This window comes from Phyllostomus discolor, chromosome 3 (genome assembly GCF_004126475.2).
Source record: "Phyllostomus discolor isolate MPI-MPIP mPhyDis1 chromosome 3, mPhyDis1.pri.v3, whole genome shotgun sequence".
Lineage (NCBI taxonomy): Eukaryota > Metazoa > Chordata > Mammalia > Chiroptera > Phyllostomidae > Phyllostomus > Phyllostomus discolor.
Window position 1 is genome coordinate 195,587,742 of NC_040905.2, and position 17,405 is coordinate 195,605,146.

The following is a 17,405-nucleotide window of genomic DNA, read 5'->3' on the forward strand; positions in this document are numbered from 1 at the left end:
GCAGGATAGTCCCAGGGATAAGGTTATCTCTCAGGAGTCAGCCAAAGGCCAGTTCTTCCTTTCGAAGGTGCAGTGTTTGAGCATCTCTACCCCACTGATTAACCTTTACGACTCAGCAGGGGGCATGTACCAACTCTCTAGCTGGTCTTGCTGAGGACCTTCTTTCCTGCCTTAAGGAGATGGGGTGCATGTTCAATCTGGCCCTTTGGGTGGGGTGAGGACGGCTCTCAGTGTAGCTGAATAGCTCACACCTTGGTCAGTCGTCTGAGGCAGGGGTGTCAAGCTCATATTCACCAGGGGCCCCATCAGCCTCACGATTGCCTTCAAAGGGCCAAATGTAATTTTAGGATTGTATAAAAGTAACTACTCCTTAGCTAGGGGCAAGGAGCTCAGCCCTGCCACCAGGCAGAAACAAGGTGCCAGGCCGGATAAAACAAGGCGGAGGGCTGGATTCGGCCCGCGGGCCTTGTGTTTGCCACCTTTGGTTCAAGGGGTTCTCAGCTATTTTCATTTTTTGTGTTTTCAGGCATAGTCTCTGTCCAACTTTTTGGTATCTTGGCAGCAGTGTCCATATATTATCATATTATAATATATTAATGATAGCATTTTAGAGTCCAAGGAGTGTTCCAAATGAGAAAAGAAAAAGAGAAAAAGGAGAGGAAAGGAAGGAGAAGAACTAGGACACTAGGCAGGGGGTGGGGGGAAGGAGGGAAGGGGCAGGAAGTGTGAGGACAGCCAAGTGTGTCAGTGTGTGAAACTTGGGTAGATGTTTTAAACCAGGAAAAATAGCCCAAATTCTAAGGCTGCCCCATCTAATGAAGAAAGTCATCTTGCTGTAGCACCCTCTAAATTTTATGACTTATTTATTATTTGTTTTAGCTGTTGCTTCTATTGAACTTCTTTGTTCCTCTTCTGATACTTGGAAAAACACTTTTCTCCTCATTTGTTATTAAAATTGGTTCATCGTATCTAATTGCCTACCATCCATCTTTTCAAAATAAATAAACGAGTGTCATTTTATAAGCTTGTAACTGGAAGTAGGCTAGAATGAGAATTAAGGTGGAGAGTTAGAAGACCTAGGTTGTAAATGCTCCTCTCCAGGTAATGTCATTTCAGGGGAGTCCATTTACCTCCCAGACATTGGTGTTTCCCGTGTCTGTAATGACAGACAAGTGACCGGGAAAGATGACCCCCAATATGACATCAGAGCTAAAGTGCTCTAACTTTCTTAAGTTACAATAAAGTAATTTGTAGTCCTGTTCTTGACTCCCTACTGAAATCTCAAGTGTCATTTAAAACTTGAATTTTATTTGGCAATACGTTTTGTGGCCTTTCCCTGGAAGATGCTGTAGTTGTCTCAAGCCTCTGAAGCAAGGTAGAAACACCGTAAAAAAATGGCGTGGGGCTGACGATGCAACTTTGCTAGTTTGTCTTACTCCATAAAAACAGTCATAAGGAAAAGGGATGTGCTTTAAAACTATTCATTGGTTTTAGAAAGGCTCTATGTGTTTAGAACTGGGCAATGTACAATTTGTTGGAATGGAGGCTAATTGAAAAGATTGGATGGTTTGAGTTAATTTTGGTCTTATTGAGACCCCAACTTAATCGTTCAAGATGTGCTTCACAAAAAAGCAGAAGGCAAAATAGATTCATTGCCTCAGATTCTGAAAGAGGGATAAAACAAACGAATAGTGACTTTCTTCCAGGAGGAAGGCAAAGTACACCTGCAGTTCCTGTGGTCAGAGAGAGTGTGTGGCTCTCGCGGCCAAGCTTTGTTCTCGGTGATGCTCTCCAAGCCCAGGTGGAAATCGGGATGACTTTGCCTGCGCTCATGCAGATCACAGGTCATGGAGACCATTCCAGGCTTCAGTGTGGTACAAGGAACGAACCAGAAAGTCTAACAAGGAGAACAGGGGAGAGGCCACAGCCCTGATACCATTTTGGGTGGCCTGGACATAGATGAATGCAGACCTGGGAGCTGGTTGGCACAGAATAAACAGAACAGAGTTTGAACTGCGGCTCTTCACTAACTGCAAGTCAGTGAACTCACTTCCCCAACACACTGCTAAGTACAACGGGTACTCTAGCAGGTGGGAATGCCCCTCTTATCCCCCGCTGTGGGTACACCGACAGATGAACAGCCTGAACAGTTAGAGCCAAAGAATAAGAGAAAGACAAGCAACGTGCCCCAAAGTGACCAAGAGTCATTTTGCTTGTTTTCCCCTCTATGGAGATGTCACTTACTTCTCATGAAACTATATAATCTTATATGAACTTCAGAGTGAGCGGTAATATTCCTCTTGTTTTACAACATTAGAGATAGCAGTTTAATATGGAGGAGCAGGGCTTACTTTTCTAAAAGAAAATATCCTTGTATGGTGATAACAAGATTTACTTAGAGTTATACCTATACATCTCTATTATTTTACCATTCAACAAAAAAATGCAGTAAAATTGTATGTCATCTTGCTTTGATCCATAAATATAGTCCCTAAAATATTTTAAAAGTTGAATCACTTGAATTTATGAGAAGAATTTTATCAAATAGTCAAATCATCTGTGTTTAATTGTGTTTTTAAATTTTCTTAGCCCTGGCTGGCATAGCTCAGTGGATGGAGCGTGGGCTGGAAACCAAAGTGTCCCAGGTTCGATTCCCAGCCAGGGTACATTCCTGGGTTGCACGCCAGAACCCCCAGCAACCGCACATTGATATGTCTCTCTCTCTCTCTCTCCCCCTCTCTCCCCTCTCTAAAAAAATAAATAAAATCTTTAAAAAAAAAATTTCTTAAAGGGAGGTCACCTGTGTTTTACATATATTTTTAAGGGGCAGTATTTTAGGTTCAAAGTACATGAGGTTTGAAGTCATCTTATCCTACTAGCTGTGTAAATCAAAATAACTACATATATCAATTTTTTGTGGAATAATTTAGCAGCCAGATGGAAACATTATGGAAATTTTTCATAGTCTATTTTTCCTTTTTTAAATGATGCACAGACAGGCGTTATGACAAGTGCTGGAACATGGACCCACTGGGCCACGCCCACCCTAAGAGTTCCAGCAGGTGTGCCCAGCTAGTGGGAACTATGTGCGGGAAAAGGCCATCTACCCGTGCCAAGGTCAAATTATGAAGAAGGTACAAGATTATCCAGCACTGGGGGTAGATTCTCGCAAAACAACAGTATTAACCGTAATAATGTAGTAAATGATATTGTGGAAATATCCCACCAGCCTATACCCTTTTTGCCACCTCTGAAAAGGTTTCACACCCATATTCTCAGGCGTGAGCTATCATTCCTATTGAACAGAGCTTCCTGATTGTCTTCTTTTGAGGTCACTATCACAGAACGGGAACATGATACACAGAGCACAGAGCCATTTTCCAGCTCCTTCAGGTCAGCATGCCTGGGTGACCTGGAGAAAATAGGGTATTTACTATAAGTACCAGATATAGTCACCTCAATTATAGTCTTGGTTCTACCCACCACATACCTTAGTCCAAACTCACAGTAATAATCTGAACTCATCCCTTTGATCTTTCAGACCTGAAGGGCAAAAAGGTTGAAATGGAGGGCCAAGGGCTGTTTTTACTTTGAGGTCATCAAAAATACTAAACTGTTGGTCAGGAAGACCCATAAAGAAAGAAAAACAGGTTCAAACCATGACTAACAAGGCCCGCTGTGCATGAGTCACCAGCTGGAGGAGCCAGCCCTCTGGAGACAGGAGGAACAGCATCGAGCAGCCACATCATAACCAAGCAATGAGCCTCGTAACTCGGTTTATTCGCTGAACCGTTTCAACACCTGGGTGACATCCAGGAGAGGGGAGGTCAGGCAGTTTAAAAATCACTTATTTTTCCTACAAAGAATGTTTTCGATGACCTTGAGGAGGTGTTTGGGGATGACTTTCTTAGGTGTGAACATGAATATAGTTGGAGTTTAGTCAGCACTGGGGGATGACTCGTTTCTGGGTCATTTCCAAAGCATTATACTTCCTGAAAGAGGGGACTAATTTTGCAGAGGGTGGTAACTGTTCTATGGATTTCACTCCTACAAACTAGAAAGGGATTATATTTACAGACAAAACATCCTCATAGCAGACAGCATGCTGATTGAGCATAGAGGTCTTCAGCTTTTTTTCCCTCATTATTGCTTTGTATTAAAATTCAGGGAGAGTCCAAAATTGTGTTTCAAATTGTTCAGTCCTTTTGACCTAACTTGGACAGTTAAATTTATAAGAAGCTGCACTTCCGATAAACACAATGATGAATTTGATTTGAATTCCCAACTAAAGATACGTCTCTTAAGGATAATTTTATCTCTGCCTTGTCAATGTCTCATAGGGTCCAGGCTGCCTATCAGGGGAAAATGCTATAATACTTGACCTGGCCCGGGAAGTTTCCCCAGTTAGGTAAATTGATATTCACAGAAATCCTTTATATCATGAGGACGGACACTAGTGATGCAGGTAGAGGGGAAAAAAGATGAAGAAGCTAACTGGGCAAACTCACACAGTCCGATTGCTACAGAAAGTGCCTGGTTCCGGGGCCAGCCCGCCGCCTGGCTGCGGAAGGAAGAAAGCTGGCCTCCCCCAGTACTTCCCTCCCCCTTGCCAGTCTGGCTAACTGAGAACATCCTCCCTCAGGCAAAACAGGAGAATAACTGGCTCCAAATTTCTCATTCTCAGCCTCACTCCCTTCTAGGGGACAGCGAGATCCCTCCTGAGGCTGGAGGAACCCACCTCTACATTATCTCTAATGTCAAAGCAAACCAAACACTGATTCCCTCCCTCAAACTGGCATTTCCCCTCATATGGGCGGTGGCAATTAAAGGGCAATTATTAAAAAGATGGCATAGTGCTAAAGAAAAGAGTAAATCACCATTTTAAAAAATGCTACCACGTTAATAATGACATTTAAGTCCAACATTTGTTTTGTGCATGGTTGGTTGATTTGTTGAGATTATTGTTGTTACTATTCTTGTTTGCTAATGACTCTTCATTCGTTCCCACTTGTAGGACTGGGGAAGGCACCATGACAGTGATTGAAAGCACAGGATTGGGGGTCAAACACACGAGGGTGCAAATTCTAACTGTGAATGTGCTGGCAGCTGTCTTTACCTCAGAGCTGGCCTGATGATGCTAATAAATCAGCATTTACATATATTAACCCAGCAATTATGTGCTAATATTGCAGTGATATCCTGCCTCTTCCAGGACATTTGATTTCCTGATCTCAGTAGCATGGCGTGGCATATGTCATGTCTCAGAAATAGAATCAGCTCACAGCCACTTTTCTTGGTGACCGTCCCCTTATCTGATGTGCATTTGTGGGGAACCGAACAGGAATTATGAAAATAAGTCCCAAAGTATACAACCTCTCATTCTTAACTATTTTCATCTTCAGAGGATAGAGAATACCTCTTGTGTGGATCCACACAGTGTATCTTTCCTATATGGCATTAGTTATCTATTAGTTATCACCATCACCCCAAAGCTGAGTGGCTTAAAGCAATAACCATTTATTAATGCTTCATGAGTCTATGGGCCAACTGGGTAGTTTCATTGATTTGGACCAAGAGTGCCTGGTCTTGTCTGATCTGCTCCTGTGATTGGCAGGGTAGCTGGGTGCTGGTTGGTCTAGAATGGCTTTATCACATATCAGGTGATTATTGTTGGCTCCAAGCTGGAATGGTGGGAAAACCTGTGCATTGTGGCATGCCTCATCCTCTGGCAGGCTAGCTCTGGCTCATTTACAGGAGGTCACAGGTTCAAAGAGCAGCAAGATAGCAAACCACAGTGTGTAAGAACTGTACAAATCTCTGGGTCTTTTTAAGTCATGTCACAGGCCAATCTAAGTTTAAAGCATGGAGAAAGATGCTATCTCTTGAGGGGAAGAGCTACAAAGTCACACTACAAGGTCATGGGCATAGAGATGGAAAATTTTTTGGCTATTTTTGCAATCGACCATATGCCTTTTGATCATAATCTTAATCCTTTTTCTTTCAAGTCTACAGACTTAGCAAATTAGGAAATCCTTGAACTAATTCTATCCTTTTTTTCCTCCGTACTCCACCAGGTTTCTTCTGGATCCATTCAAGAAAGTGTGAAAGACCGAGTGATTGACTCCAGACTGCAGCTGTTTATCACCAAGCCAGGACTCTACACGTGCATAGCTACCAATAAGCACGGAGAGAAATTCAGCACTGCGAAGGCTGCGGCCACTGTCAGTATAGCAGGTAGGGTGGATCTTCCCAATTGCATTGTTCCAGGAGAGAAGAAGAGTTGGCACTGTTCCACAAATATCTCACACTGGGAAACATTTTGTTTTATATCTTACTTCATCCTCCTTTGGCCTATTGTCCTCTTCCATGTGGACACTCCAGAGGTTGACCTAGACAATTGCTGATCGGCTGATTTACTGCCTCAGAAATGAAATCCTCAAATACTTACCCAAGTGATGAGTAACAGCTTCCAAAAGCTCATTTCTATTCCTCCCTCCCTCCCTTTCTCCCTCCCTCCCTTCCTTCCTCCCTTGTTTCCTCCTTTTCTTTTTCCTTTTCATTCTTTTTTTTCTTTCCTTTTCTGTCTTCTCTCTCTCTCTCTCTCTCCTTCCTCCTCCCTCTTTCTTTCTTTCTCTGGGTTAATCAAACTTTCCAAGGCTCTCAAAGAGTAAGTTGGCAGGTATTTAATATGGTTGTGCCAATCTCTTCATGCCTATTTCTGGAAGACATTGTTTCTTAGGAGTATGTGATCTGCCTCATAATCTTTCCCTTTCCTGTTCCATGCAAATTGTAGCAGAATTTATAGGTGTTTCAAGGAAAAGCGCTGACACGTGGAATCCTAGGATATTTGTGTTGGGTTTTAAAGGTTTATTTTTAAATTTTAAATATCCCAAAGGCTTCTGAGAACATTTGTGGAATTCCTGGAGATGAAACTAATCCCTGTATCAGGAAATGCCCAGCATGTTATGTTCACTTCATGCGTACTGCCCAAGGGTCAGCAGAGACATGCTTGTTCTCACATGTAAGCCAGGCATTGGGAGAAATGCGCCCAGTGCCAGCTTTCCAGAGCCTGACATCTCTTACCACAGTGTCACTTCTTTGATCTGCCATGATGGGGAAATTTCCAGTAATGTTTGTGATTTTTATATGAGGGGAATGGAGACCACAGAAAAAAATATGTAGGGAGCATTGAGCAAGGCTAGACCTCTGAGTATGCCTGTGAAAGAAAGAGAACATTCCAGAATGAAGGCTCCTTCTGCCTTTCCCAGGATTATATCTGCCTAGATTGTCTTAAGACACCATATCAGTGATTCTCAAACTTCCATGGATGGGAAATCATTCCTGCCAGAGAAAATGGGTAAGAATTCTAAAAGTACATACAACTCAATGAAACATATCATATAATGACTACTAGTTACATAGCACTTTATTGTTTAGAAAGTACTTTTACATGCATCTGTTACATACACCGGATTCGGGCCATTGTGTTAGGTAAGGGGTGCAAACTTAATTAACAAATGGGATCATTAACAATGGCGTCCCTGCCTTCCAAGGACTTTCAATCTAGAAAGGAAGTCAATCGGCCATACACAGGGTCTGGCAGAAGTCACACCTGCTTGAGTGTGGTTGGTAGGGTAACAATATGGGTGTAATAATTAATAGTTTTAAGTTGAACATTTCACTTAGAATGTTATATGGTGTGCTTGAGTATGATATTGTTATGTTACAGAATTTCAAGCAATGATTTTGTAACAGAAAGGGGGTGTTATTCATGCTGGACCCTGTATTTTATGGCATAGACTGAGTTCTGTGTCAGAATCATAAACAAAGTACAACTGCAGAAAAAGAAAAACTGTGCTTAAAGGAATAAATCAGGAGACATGAGTATGAGATGAAAAAGTGGAAGGGTATTCAGAAAACAGCAAGTCTAGAGCATTATGGGAACTGGGGTTGATGGGAAGAGTGTGGAAAAAAGGTTTGAAATGCGGGCTCCAGCCAGGTTATGAAGACCCTACGTAGGTTGAGTCTAGTCTTCAATCAGTGGGAAGTTGTGTCATTATTTTAGAGGAGACAAGCGTTGTGGTCAGATATATCCTTTATCAAACTAATAGGTGCTGAGTGTCAAAAGTTTGGGAGGCAAGGCAGGAAGTTAGGAGGCTGCTCCAGGAGTCTAGGAAAGTCCTGAGGCCTGAACAATAGCAGCAATGTCACAGAGAGAAGAGGAAAGAACCGTGGGACCTATCAGGATAGAATTGATAAGTTTGGAAATGTTTGAATGTGGCGATATGGTAGAAAAATGAGTTAAGATATGTTTGAGATTTTTGAGGAAGGTGTCCAGGAAAAACAATAAAGGTAAAAACAAAACAAAACAAAACAAAACATAAGAACATGAGAAAGTTCAGGAGATAAAATAATTAGAATTTTGATGCCTTTTACCTGCTTGATATTATTCTAGTCTCATTATCTTATGTTTTATCTGATATTATTCTAGTCTTATCATCTTATGTTTTATTTGATCAAGATCCAATGTTAAAAAATATATATATTTATATTTCTCTATGTGAGTGTGTGGAGAGAAAGAGAGAGAAAATAAACCGATCTAATTAGTTTAATTTACACCTCCTCTGGGCAGAAGAGAAGAAATAATATTGTTAATCTTAAGCGAGTCCCATTTCAGGTAATTAATAAGGCATTCAAAGATCAATTTCCTGCCAGGGCTCTTTCCACCTTTTTTCTTCCACCTTTTCCCTAGATGGCAGGGGATTTGAACTCACATAATAGTACCCTCTGGAACTGCCTCATCTCCTGCCCCAGTCTGTGGTGGTCTACAGCTGAAATACTTATGACCTGTTTTCCGGGCTTGGTTAGAACCCAGAGGACCCCCCTGGCTGGCTTAGCCCCTTTGAGGTTCCTCCCGAGGCAGCACGGCCCTCTGCCTCTCAGTCAGATCCTTCCTAAAGCCCCTCTCTAGAGGCTGTGCAGCTGGGCCACCCTACCTCCCCCTACTGGGGAGGCCTGTGGAATGCCGGCTCCGCCCTTCTTATCCCTCATGGGGCCAGGAGCCACTTCTGAACTGCTTCCAAGTAACACAAAACCCAAGAGCGATTCATACCTAACAACTCAGTCCTGCCGTCTACCCAACCATGTCATGCAACCATTTTTACATGACTGGAGCCCTCCTGGGTCAGGGGAAGGGGCCCCTATAATATTTTTTTGCTTCTAAGGTCCCAAATAAAAAGTAGGAAAAATTCCCTATGCTTTTGGCTTTTTTCTTAATTTATCAATATATCTTTGTTCTAGGATTTTGGGCCAGAGAAGGGAATCTAGAAAATATGTACCTGAATTCTTCATTTTTCTACTTTTCTCCTTTTCACAACGTACCAACCTGGGGGGACTGGTCAGACTCCCCCTCTAGTGCAGCAACCTTCAGAGCCTACATATCACAGGTACAAAGAAGGCAGTGGTAGGGCTGATAAGGAGGAAAACCTAATAAAATGAGCATATTTGCCCCACAAAGGCAAATTCATCACATGGGCATGGTTTCCTGATGCTCAAAGGACTACAGGGCCTGATTGTCACTATATCATCTACAGCAACATTGTCCCTTCCTCCCTGTCCTAGCCAAAATGAGAACCTGATCCAAGCCCATTCATAAATGGCATATATTCACAGAGGAAGATGCAATCTCCTCCCAAAGAGTAGGTATTTTCTGATGGCAGAAAGAACCCTAGTTGCAGACACACAGCATAGAAAGGCAACGTCTCAGAGTGCAGGGCAGAGTGGTCGATGTTGAGAATAGACTGGAGTGGGGAGCAATCAGTAATTGAAGGCTAGGAAAAATAGCAATAGAGTATATGGAGGGGAAGGGATGGTGGGAGCAAATGCATGGTTTGGCATGTAACCATGCAGCAAAGAGGGCTTGAAATCTGCTGCAGCCACCAAGTTGAATTCAGATGAGGAGCAGTGACCTCATTAGAGGCAATGGAACCAGCAATGACTTGACTTTAGTCAACAAGCCTAAAAATGCATGTTGAGCAGGTGTTAGGTACTGTCCTTGAGCCAATAAATCTGAGTCCTTCTGCACATGGTAAGAAAATAGTAAGATGAGTAAAGAGGAACTACTTCAACTTGCTAACTCATAAAAAGACACAAGACCCCTCTGTTCAGCCTCTGATGTGTCTTTCTGTTGTGTCTCCCTGACTATGAGGAGATAGGAAATTCCCCTAATTTTCCTAAAATTCCCCAGGAAGATCCAATGAGGTGTCTCAATGATACAGTGAAATAAGACCTCTGAATCCCATGAGACATCTGCCATATTCTCTTCATCACTTGGACTTGCTCTTTTCAGTTCCATCTGCTAGATGTCTCAGGAAGGTCCCTCTGCCATCATTAAAGAAACTGCCTTCCAACTCTGGGGTGCTCCCTCGACCAATGTCCTTGAGAAGTGAAGCCACGCTGGTGAAAAATGAATCTGCTGGTTCACTCTAACTCAGGCTCATTTCAAAGAGGCACAGTCTTATGCTCCCCAGATCTTCCAGAGCTTGGGTGTGGCATCTGCTTTCTCTGTTTCCGCTTTCAGCCCCTCCCTCCTTTGGCCTCTGATGGGGCTGGCCAGCGAGTCCAGAGCTCTGAGTCAGCTATGATGCCTCTCCTTGACACTCTGGCAACGCTTTTTTTTAATCCCAAACTCTTCTTTCTCTCATTTCAGTCAACCCCTGTCCTCCCCTAGTGTCCTGTAGTCAACAGCCCCCTTTGTCACATTCTTTGTGTCTCACTTTGAAGCTTTTACTCCCTCTGTTTATTTACTCATCCCAGCGGGGAAAACTGGAAATGGAAAAATCTGGTCTAGTGCTTAGGGTTCGGTGTAATGATACTTCTAGTGTTTAAGGACAAGAAACAAAAAAATACAGATCAGCCTTCATTTTCCCAAAACTCTTCCATGTGTTTGCCCCAATCCGTGTGCAGTGTTTGAGAAATGTGATATACTTCTTTCTGACTCATTTGCATTCTCTGCGAGTCATCAAAAGGAGTCAGAAAAACTTTTGGAACCTCTCCCTACAAACCAGGAAGTGGCATTTCCCCTCCAGTCACAACTCTAAAAGGTTCAAATTGCAATTTAAACTCGCCAGGACACAGGATAGCTGGCAACATGCCCTCTCTTTGTCATCAGAATTCTCAGCTCCGTGGCAGAGACCAGCAAGACAGCAGAGACAACCCATTAGCCCTCTAATGAGCACAGTCCTGGAAGAGCCGGAGGCCATCAAAGTAGACACAGGTATCAGTATTCTGCCGAACATTTGAAAAAAGAACTAATGCCAATATTCTCAAACTCTCCCAGAAACCTGAACAAGAGGGAACACTCCCAAATTCCTTTTACTAGGTCAGCATTATCCTGATACCAAAGCCAGAATAAGGACACTACAAGAAAAGAAAACTTCAGACCACTATCCCTGATGAAATATAGATGCAAAAATTCTGAACTATTAGTAAATTAAATTCGATAGCACATCAAGAGGAACATACACTGTGATCGAGGGAGATTTGTCCCAGGGATGCAAGAATGCTTCAACAGATGCAAATTAATCAATGTGATATACCATGTTAATAGGATGAAAAATAAAAAATTGTATGATCATCTCAATAAGTGCAAAAAACACATTCAACAAAGAATATATATTTCCTCATAAAAAGGCTCAACAAATTGGGTATAGAAGAAACATAATTCAATACAATATAAGCCATATATGACAAAGCCACCACCAGCATCATACTCAACAGTGAAAGCTTGAATGCTTTTCCACTAAGACCCGGATCAAGACATTGTTACCCACTCTCACCACTTCTGTTCGGCATACTACTGGAAGTTCTAGCCCGCGTGATGAGGCAATGAAAAGAAAGGCATCCAAATAGAAAAGGAAAAAGTGAAATTTTCTTTGTTTGCAGATGATATGATTTTATGTATAGACAATCCTAAAGACTCCACTGAGTAACTATTAGACCTAATAAATAAATTTGGTAAAGTTTCAGCATGCACAATCAACATACAGAAATCCGTTGTGTTTCTATACATTAACAACAAGATATTTGAAAAAGACACGGAAAACCATAACCTTTACAATAATATCAAAAACATTAAAATACTTAGGAGTAAATGTATGTTTTGCCTTGTTCTAACACATTATTTTAAGCTTAGATTTTCCTTTAGCAATAAGAGGAATATAATAATGTGAAGAAATAAGAATCCTATATTTTAGTAAACATATTTTCCAGATAAGCAGAAATAATGTATGAGTTCTGATTCCACAGTGAATTACTATTGCACGTCCTCTTTTATTTTTTTAAACTGTTGTTCAGTTACAGTCATCCTGCCTTTTCCCCCATTCTCCCTACCCATGAGTCCTCTATTCATGTTCCTTGGTCCGCCCCTTCCCTTTCTAAACCCCGTTACCCACCTTCCCCCTCCACTTAGGAATGAATTTAACCAAGGATGTGAAAGCTGTATGCGTAGAAAATTCTAAGACTTTGATTAAAGAAATTGAAGAAGACACAAATAAACAGAAAGATATTCTGTATTCAGGGGTCAGAGGAATTAGGATGTTTAAAATGCCCATAGTACTTAAAGAAATCTACAGATTCAAGGCAGTCTCAATCAAAATTCCAAACACATTTTTTCACGGAAATAGAACAAACAATCCTAAAATTTGTGTGGAACCACAAAAGATCCCGAGTAGCCAAAATAATTTTGAGAAAGAAAAACAACTCTGGACATATCATATTTCCTGATTTCAAGTTATATGACAAGACTATAGTAATCAAAGCAATATAGGAACTGGCGTAAAAATGGGCACATAGACCAAGTGGAACTGAATCAAGAGCCCCAGATAAACACACTCACATTTGGTCAATTAATTTATGACAAAGCAAAATAAACAAGTGGAACTATTTCAAACTAAAGAGCTTTTGTACAGCAAAAGAAACCATCAACAAAATGAAAAGGCAGCCTATGGAATGGGAGAGAATATTTGCAAGTCATGTATCTGATAAGGAGTTAATACCCAAAATATATATATATTTAGGGGGAAAAACTTTTACAACTTATAAAAGCAAAAACACAAACAATGCAATTAAGAAATGGGCAGAGAATTTGAATAGATTTTTTTTTCAAAGAAGACCTACAAATGGCCAAAAGGTTTGTGAGAAGGTTCTTTACATCACCAGTCATCAGGGAAATGCAAATCAAAACCATGATGAAATGCCACCTCGTGCCCATTAGAGTGACTATCATCAAAAAGATAAGAGTTAACAAGTGCTGGCGAGGCTGTGGGAAAAGGAATTTCTTGAGCACTGTTGGTGGAAACACAAACTGTCTCAGCCACTATGTAAAATAGTATAGACATTCCTCAAGAAATTAAAAATAAAGTACTGCATAATCCAGCAACCCCACTCTGGGTTTAAACCCAAAGGAAATGAAAACAGGATATTGAGGAGATATTTGCACTCTCACATCCATTGCAGCAGTATTCACAATAGCCAAGATATGAAAACAACCGAAGTGTCAACAAAGAAGTGGATAAAGAAGATATAGTATATATACCCAATGGGACATTATTCAGCCATAAAAATAATGAAACCTTGACATTTGTGACAACATGTGGATGAAACTTGAGGTCGTTATGCCAAGTAAAATAAGTCGGATAGAGAACGATAAATACAGTCTCATTTATATATGGAATCTAAAAAAGCCTAACTTATAGAAACATAGAGTACAGAAGGGGTTACCAGGGGCTATGGAGTGGAGGAAATAGGGGGCTGTTGATCAACGGTCACAAAATTCCAGTTATAAGATAAGTTCTGGGAATCTAATGCACAACATGGTGATTATAGTTAATAATACTGAATGACATACTTGAAAGGAGCTGAGAGTAGATCTTAAATGTTCTCACACACACACACACACACACACACACACTAATGTGCTGTGATGGGGGTGTTAGCTAAGCTATGGTGGTAATCATTTTGCAGTATTTAAGAGTATGAAATCAACATGTTGTATACCTTAAATTTATATATTGTTATGTCAATTATATCTCAATAAAGCTGAGAGAAAAATAGACACAGGGATTCTGGGAGGAAAATACATATTTGTACAATATTTCCCATTCACAATGGCATTCATAGGTCCTTTGTGGGAGAATGCTGTCCAAAGTTCCCCCTATGCCTCTACAGTCTCAGAATACGGGAATGAGCCTGTGGTCACATCCCTTATCCAATACGAGCTATTCCCCAGTCTACCGACACTTCCACCTTCTGCAATGCCCCTTCTTTGGACTGACCTCAGGGTCTGGAGCTTCCGGTAAATTTAAAACTCAAATGAGTATATGTAACATAAGCAAAAATGGGCAGTAGGGAGAACTACGATGTGGTCGTATTGGAGTCCTCCACTCCCCAAGTGGGCCACATACAGTAGTTCCCCTTATCCATAAGGCATAGGCCCCAAGACCCCCAGGGCATTCCTGAAACCACAGATAGTACTGAGGCCTATATATACTATGTTTTTGTATACATACATGCTTCATACTTATGATAGTTTACATAATTATGAAAGTTTAATTTATAAATTAGGTGCAGTTAAGAGATTACAGATAACTAATAATAAAATAGAACAATGATAACAAATACTATAACAAAAGTTATGAGGATGTGGTCTCTCTCTCAGAATAACTTATTGTACTATACTCACCCTTCTTGTAGCCATGTGAGAAAATAAAATGCCCAGGCTGAGAACTTTCACTTCTTTACACAAAGGAAGCACCTTACCACTCCTCTCTCGCATATCCAAACTGCCAGCCTCAGTATTCTGGTGCCTTGGGGCCATTATTCAGTAAAATAAGGACGACTTGGACACCAGCCCTGCGACAGGCAACAGTCATTCTGATAAGTGAGAGGGCTACTATACTACGTAACTGACAGGTGCTCAGCGCCGAGCGGTCTACAGCGGGGAGTTGAATAAAGGGATGATCGTGTCCTGGCCCGGAGCAAAATGTCACGAGATTTTTATCACTACTTAGAATGACACACAATTAAAAATGTATGATTTCTGCAATTTTGCATTTCGTTTTCAGACCGTGGTTGAGTGCAGGTAACAGAGACTGCAGGGAGTGGAACTGTGGGCAAAGGGATCGACCGTAGCTTTATTTTCTCCACTTTCAAGGAGTTGCTATTTCACACTGTTAGAGGAAATAAATAGCACTTTGAATTATATTTCATAATCAGGAGAGCTGATTGAATGTTCTACCATGTTTCATGCTCTTTCACGTCCGGAAGCTGCGAGTCCCTCTCCCAGCGTGTCCCTAATCTTCTTGTCAATTACGAGACGTGTGTGAATGCGGCGGGAACACGCTGCCCAGCCACCACAAGCAGAGAGTGCTCTCACCAACACGGAAGTCTGTTTCCTGGCATCTCATGGTAGCTTTATAGCGTTTCATTTTTTAAATTGTATTTTTTCAATTACAGTTTATATTCAATATTGTTTTGTATTAATTTTGGGTGTATGGCAGAGGAGTTAGACAATCACATCCTTTACAAAGCATCCTTCAGTATTCCCAGTACTACCCTGCATATCTGGTTTCATATTGACTAAAGGTGTGTTGTTTTTGTCTTTTTTGTTTGTTTGTTTTTGTCTTTTCATAGATGGGAAAGTCTACTCATTTTCATAAATGAGTAACAGCCAATAGTCACACTAAATTGCTACCAGCTGTTCGGCAGTTAGGCATAACAGCTAAGCATTCTTTTTATAATTGGGCAGCCTTCTTTTTTTAATATTTTTTATTTTAATTGTTGTTGCAGTACAATTTTCTATCTTTTCCTCCCATCCCAACCCACCCACCCAGCCCTCCTCACCTCCCTCCCATTTCCACCCGCAGCCTTCTTTATTAGAGTCACTGTGCCTTTTAGAAGAGAGTCAAACTTTTACTGACTTCCAGATAATTTAAAAAATACTACAAATCTTGATGACTGTTGGAAATTTTTGGAATTTTAAAATATCTTGTTTTGAGATAAAAGCACTTGTTTATGATTGCAAGGTTCCTGGACCTTTTCCCTGTTCCCCAACCTCCCCCAAAGAAAATGTGACCGGACAAGCTTCTGTAAGACACACACGGAGGCCCGGTATGTGTGGGCATCCTCTGATTCTCCTAGTAGTCTTGAGACAACCAAGCACCCTTAGTTAATTTCATTTTTCTTTCCTTACTTGTCCTTGAAACAGAAGCATATATAAGCTTATCATCGCCTCCCAAATCTACGCCTGGATTCTCTTGTCATTGGCACACATCCATGGTATGGAATCCTCCTTTTGCATCTGAAATTAAGGACTCTTTCATATTCACATCCTTGGCCTCCTCGTGTTTCAACAGGTTTTCCTGCTCAGCTGCTCTTAGAATCTGCCTTTACCTCTCTAAATCACATGCCATTTTCTCTGGAAGGATTTCCTGATGGCTCCTTCCACCTGTTCTGTCTGGACAGTGGCAGAATTGTCGTGAGGTTTGGGTCATGGTGGTGCCTCATAGAAGTTGGTTTCTGAGTCTCAGCATCAGGCTCGCTTAATAAAAAGCCCAGAAAGACAAAAGACTCACACACACAAGCTCACGAAAACCTGCTAGTCACCAACCCTCACAAACGCCCAAGGGATGATTAGAAAGACAAACCTCTGAGTTTACAAGGTTTTTCAAGAATATAGACTTCTCAGAGGATTCATAGGATTCTCTGAATCTCAGAGGATTCATTTTAGAATCTTTAAAAAAAAATAGCCAAAGAAAAACACCCAAGTGGACCTGAAACCTTAAAAAGGAGTTAGACCTCAACATTAGGAGAAATTCTAAATAGTAAGGCAAATTGCATTTAGCCAAAGCATATGTTTTACTTCTTACTTTTACAATGGGAGTTGGGGGACAGAAGAATGTAGATCACAGAGTGCTTGGTAAAGGGTGTGAAGTTTTAGATTTCCTGTACAAAAAGAGCTGGAATTCAGAAATGCTGGTCAATCACAACCCCCAAAGGTCTTCCCGCCTTGGGAGAGTCTAGGTTTGGGGCCATTTCTGCTGGGAGCCCCATAACTCAACAGAGGAAAGGGGCAGTTCGCTCAGTGCCTTGAGCTTTCACTCTGTGGGCATAATTTATGAAAACCAGTACAAAAATGAAAATGCAGATATCCTTTGTTAACAAATTAAGTGTTTCAAGATGGCAACAGAAGAGCATTAGACTAAGCACGTGTTCCTTCTGAACACAGGACCGTGTGTGGCTGCACAGGCCACAAGGCTATGAAGCTGGTGGGTTTGTGGAAATAACAGCTCTCTCACCTCTCCTCCACCCCTCCCTCCCCTCTTGCCTCTTCCTACTTAACCTCCACA

The 17,405-nt window shown here is 41.4% G+C and overlaps 1 protein-coding gene across 1 annotated transcript in view; it reads left to right on the forward strand.

The window, feature by feature from the left end:
* The window catches only part of MUSK (muscle associated receptor tyrosine kinase), an 83,753-nt gene that overhangs the window by 45,306 nt on the left and 21,042 nt on the right, over positions 1–17,405 (forward strand). The window contains exon 7 of the mRNA XM_028522233.2: positions 6,075–6,234. Coding sequence (XP_028378034.1) covers positions 6,075–6,234 — 160 coding nt within the window. The remainder of the gene's footprint in view (positions 1–6,074; positions 6,235–17,405) is intronic.